The sequence below is a fragment of the Micromesistius poutassou genome (genome assembly GCF_964030765.1).
Source record: "Micromesistius poutassou genome assembly, chromosome: 7".
Lineage (NCBI taxonomy): Eukaryota > Metazoa > Chordata > Actinopteri > Gadiformes > Gadidae > Micromesistius > Micromesistius poutassou.
In genome coordinates, this window is record NC_140277.1 from 5121523 (window position 1) to 5125747 (window position 4225).

The following is a 4225-nucleotide window of genomic DNA, read 5'->3' on the forward strand; positions in this document are numbered from 1 at the left end:
CCAATTAAGAATACTCTGTTTGGTTGCACAAATCTCCTCAGGCCATCAGTCCTGTGCTTCTCCGTATCGATGGCTGTGTATTCTGGTCTGATAATAAACACTGTGAGACTTACAGAATGGAGCCAAAGTGGAACTGAAGCAAATGCTGCTCGAGCACTAGGGGTGGAAAACACAACAACACAACAGCTGTTTGTGTGGTCGTTGCGTATTTTATAGAGCTTCATATTGGTTACTGGCCGCCTACAGAGTTCTTCTACATATTCGGGTTGGTTAATGTTGTCCTGTGCCTGCCAACCTGTGCCGTTATTAACCATTTCCAACCACAACCACACACATTTGAACATACATTTTTTATTTGCATAACAATTTCTGAAAATTTTGCTCCTTCTAAAGTGGTGCTTCAGAGGCTCTTCTATGATTATGCAACTTGCAACGCCCACTCTTCTCGAAACTAACCATTTGTTTGCGCTAGGCCAACTCGATGTCTGTTGCAATTAGTGAGAAAGAGTGAGTGTGGTAAAATACAAAGTCACAGGCAGAACCAAAATCAACATTTCACAGGCAGCCTCTCCAACTCCATCGCTGTCTGCTATCATTCATCACCATCGGTCAAATGCTAGCATGTGATTGTTTTCATGGTGTTGCATGATGCTTAATTCAGCAAATCCTCGGGTTTGTGTGTGTGTGTGTGTGTGTGTGTGTGTGTGTGTTTGGGGCGGGGGGGCGGGGTCCATGCTGTAAGAATGTTTAAACACCCCTCTATACCCAGCTTCTCCCAGCATGGTTCATTCCACACTCTAGCCATGGACCCCAACCAAAGTCTGTCGATAAGATAAGATGGTACTTTATTCATGTAACAATTCGGGATGTTAGTTGAATAGATTACTTTTTTATTTGAATTCATATCAATTTTATTCTGTCCTGAACTTTTTCTGTCAGATTATCTATTCTAGCAATCTGGTTATCAAACCGTGTCCTTTTCATATCACCTACTTATTGTCACACAGACAGACACAGAATATGTATTACACCGTTCTGGGTTTTAATAAAACATACCTTTCTCTCTTGAGGAATCATAAAACACGATCCACTATGGCGCTACTCCATACCATTATCCCCAACTTTTTTTAAGGGTGCATTTTCTTCTTCTCGACAATCTGTCAGAAAAACTAACTGTCGACCCTGGGTAGAAACATGTCCTCCTTGGCAGAGGTAATAACACAATAGCTCAGCCTCGCCGGGGTCGCTGTGGGAAAACCAAGTCTTATTTGACATACAGCCCACTGGTCTCTATTAATTCCTGCCCTCTAGTACAGCTACAACTTTTCAGCCTATTGCTAGGAAACATCGTGTTCAATTTGGATTTCGATCCAAAGCCCCAGCAGAGGCTAATCCTTCAAATACCATATTTGGTCAAATTTGGTTTATTATTATTACTGCGGGATATAAGAGCAAAGTCAAAATATATTTTCAAACAAGAACTTGACTAGATCCAGGTGTGGTGGAACAATCAATCAATTCCAGTGCGTATCGATCCGCAAAGAGGCCAATATCGAGCTGGATGGATGTGTGTTTGGATACTTCTGTATGGATCGAGGCAGATAAAAAAAGAGGAGGCAAGGATAGATGTTCAGACAGGCTGATGATGCATCCCAGTTTAGCCCACGAGAGACAAGGCACCAACATGCACACCCAGGGCAACTCAGCAGCAGTGTGTGAAAGCAGCAGCCGTGACAACAGCTGTTAAGGTGGAGAGGCTGAGGCTGAGGAAATCCAAATGAGGTTATTTTGCTAATGAGACCTTGGCTCATCTCTCTCTCTCCTGCCATCTCCATCTATCTCTCTCTATCCCTCTCTCTCCCCTTTCTTGTGCTATTTCACTCTCTTGCTTTAACACTTCCTGTGTTGCTGCTTGCGTGCACTCTGTGGCTCTCGCTAGTTTTCTCTATAATTTCCTCTTGCACTGCCCCTCTTCCTCTCATTTTGTCACTATGATTTTTTCTGTCTTCTCCCTATCTGTCTGTATTTCTCAACTGCGAGTTGCAACTCTATCTGTATGCAACTCGTTCCACTCCCTTCCTCCGTACCACAGCAAGTCCAAGGATTCTGTCTCTAACACAGCAAGCCAACTATTATAGTATGGCCATATAACAGCAATTTACCATCACTCTGTTTTTCTACTACTACTATTACTGCTATTCCTTCTACTTTTTTTCCACAGCAAATACAATACATTTTAAAGAGAAAATACATTCAATTTAATTGAAGACAGAGTTTGAAGAATTGTTTTTTTCACAGCTATTTTGTCCACAGCATTTTATTCAGAAATGAATATAGATGTGTTTATCTTTCAAACCGCTTACATTGTCTTGGATTTCCCAACAACACATTTACTAGCGAGACGACATAAGACAGCTGCTGCATCAGTCATTGGATAAGATCTGTTTGTTGAAGTTTACAAATCAGCCGAAGCTGTGCAGACAAATTCATTATTGAGGCCTCAGAACTTATCATCTCCATTGGGAGCTAGTCAGTTCCCAGCTTCTTCTGAGTGCAACTACACATGTCCACATTGCCATCGCACAACATAAGTGTGCCTCAGTGATACATGAGTGCAACTAGACCACAGACGGCACCGCAAAGATGCCAGGTGTCTGATTGGGAGAAGGCCATTGAAATTCTAGGAACTTCTACAGATCAGGCTAATAAAAGAAAACTCCACAGTGCAGTATCAAGTGCAGTGGAAATGCTAATCGGTGACTTCTTACACGTCCCCGTTTCCAAGTGCCTTCTAATGGGTTGGCACATTAGTAATGTTCACCCCGTAGATCTGCCACTAATTTAAATTCTACACGACTATTTTTCTAACAAAGGCTGGTATTACTTGTTTTAAAATCCAACCAGAGCACACTACACAAAGTTTGTTTGAACTAACTAAATGTTGATTGTTTTGTATTAATCTTTTTTACTATTAGCTCTGATAAATGATCCATGCCTTGCATGGAGCGATACTCAAATCAATTTCAAATCAATTCCTGATTTTTTAATATAATGAAACTCCAAAAAAGGCACTGATCTGCAGTAGAAAAGGAAAGCAACAAATATATATTCACACTTTTCTTCAGAAAAATCAGATTTCTCCTCGGTGTGCCGCGACTGGAAGCAATTGATGCACGGAAGTCTTCCGGTGTGAAGCTGCATTGATTGCTTGACACAGTCCTGCAAAAACACCCTACTCTGACAATCCAATTCACTGATCCTACATGCTTCTGCGAGGAACTACAGGGTGTTTGCTCAGCATGCTCTGAAGTCAGTCCAATTTTCTATTTTTTTGAAGCGTTCAATAAAGGAACGGAACAAAGGCAATGTCAGTGATGTGTGACATGTAACAACATATACCTCTCTCACTGTCCCCTTCTCATGTCCTTACAGATGGACCCGCTTGTACCGGGGATGTGAAGAGTGTTATGTGAGCCAACACCAGTTACCCACCTAGCTGGTGGAGGAGGAGGAGGAGGAGGAGGGCGGGCGGGCGGGCGGGCGGGCGGGCGGGCGGGAGGCGGAGGTGGCGGTGGCGGCTGGGGGCTCAAGGGGGAGAGCGATGCTGCAGGCGGTTGCCATGACAGCAGAGGTTATATTTGCTCTGTGGTTCCTAGCGAGCGTAGCGCGGGGCGGTCCCATAGCGCCTCTGCCGCTGCGCAGGGACCCTCTGGAGCGCGTGCTGACCCAGGGGGCCCGCGGGGACCGGGCCGCGCCCGCCACCCGAGACCCACTCCTGGACGCGGACGATCAGCCGGGGCTCCAGGAGCTCACACCACTGGGGCTCCAGAGGGAGGCTAACGGGAGCAGCGCCGAGCCCCACCCGGGCCCCCAGAGGAAGGGAGGCGAGGCGGGGACATCGCAGGAGCTGCCGTGGAGCGAGCGTAACAACCAAATAGACGAGGGCCCCACGGGGGACCGTGTCGACCTCTCCCAGGAGGCCATCGACGAGTACGCCTACCCGGACTACCGGGGCAAGGGCTGCATGGACGAGAGCGGCTTCGTGTTCGCTATCGGGGAGCAGTTCACGCCGGGCCCGTCGGCGTGCCCATGCCTGTGCACGGACGAGGGGCCGCTGTGCAGCAAGCCCGAGTGTCCCCGGATGCACCCTCGCTGTATTAGGGTGGACACCAGCCAGTGCTGCCCGCAGTGCAAGGAGAGGAAAAACTACTGTGAGTTCAGAGGC

The 4225-nt window shown here is 46.7% G+C and overlaps 1 protein-coding gene across 1 annotated transcript in view; it reads left to right on the forward strand.

Moving 5' to 3' along the window:
* Positions 1 to 3601: 3601 nt before the first annotated feature.
* The window catches only part of vwc2 (von Willebrand factor C domain containing 2), a gene marked incomplete at both ends in the record, with an annotated part of 14847 nt that continues 14223 nt past the window's right edge, over positions 3602 to 4225 (forward strand). Inside the window, one exon of the mRNA XM_084470165.1 lies at positions 3602 to 4225. This exon is cut by the window's right edge and continues 30 nt beyond it. Coding sequence (XP_084326291.1) covers positions 3602 to 4225 — 624 coding nt within the window.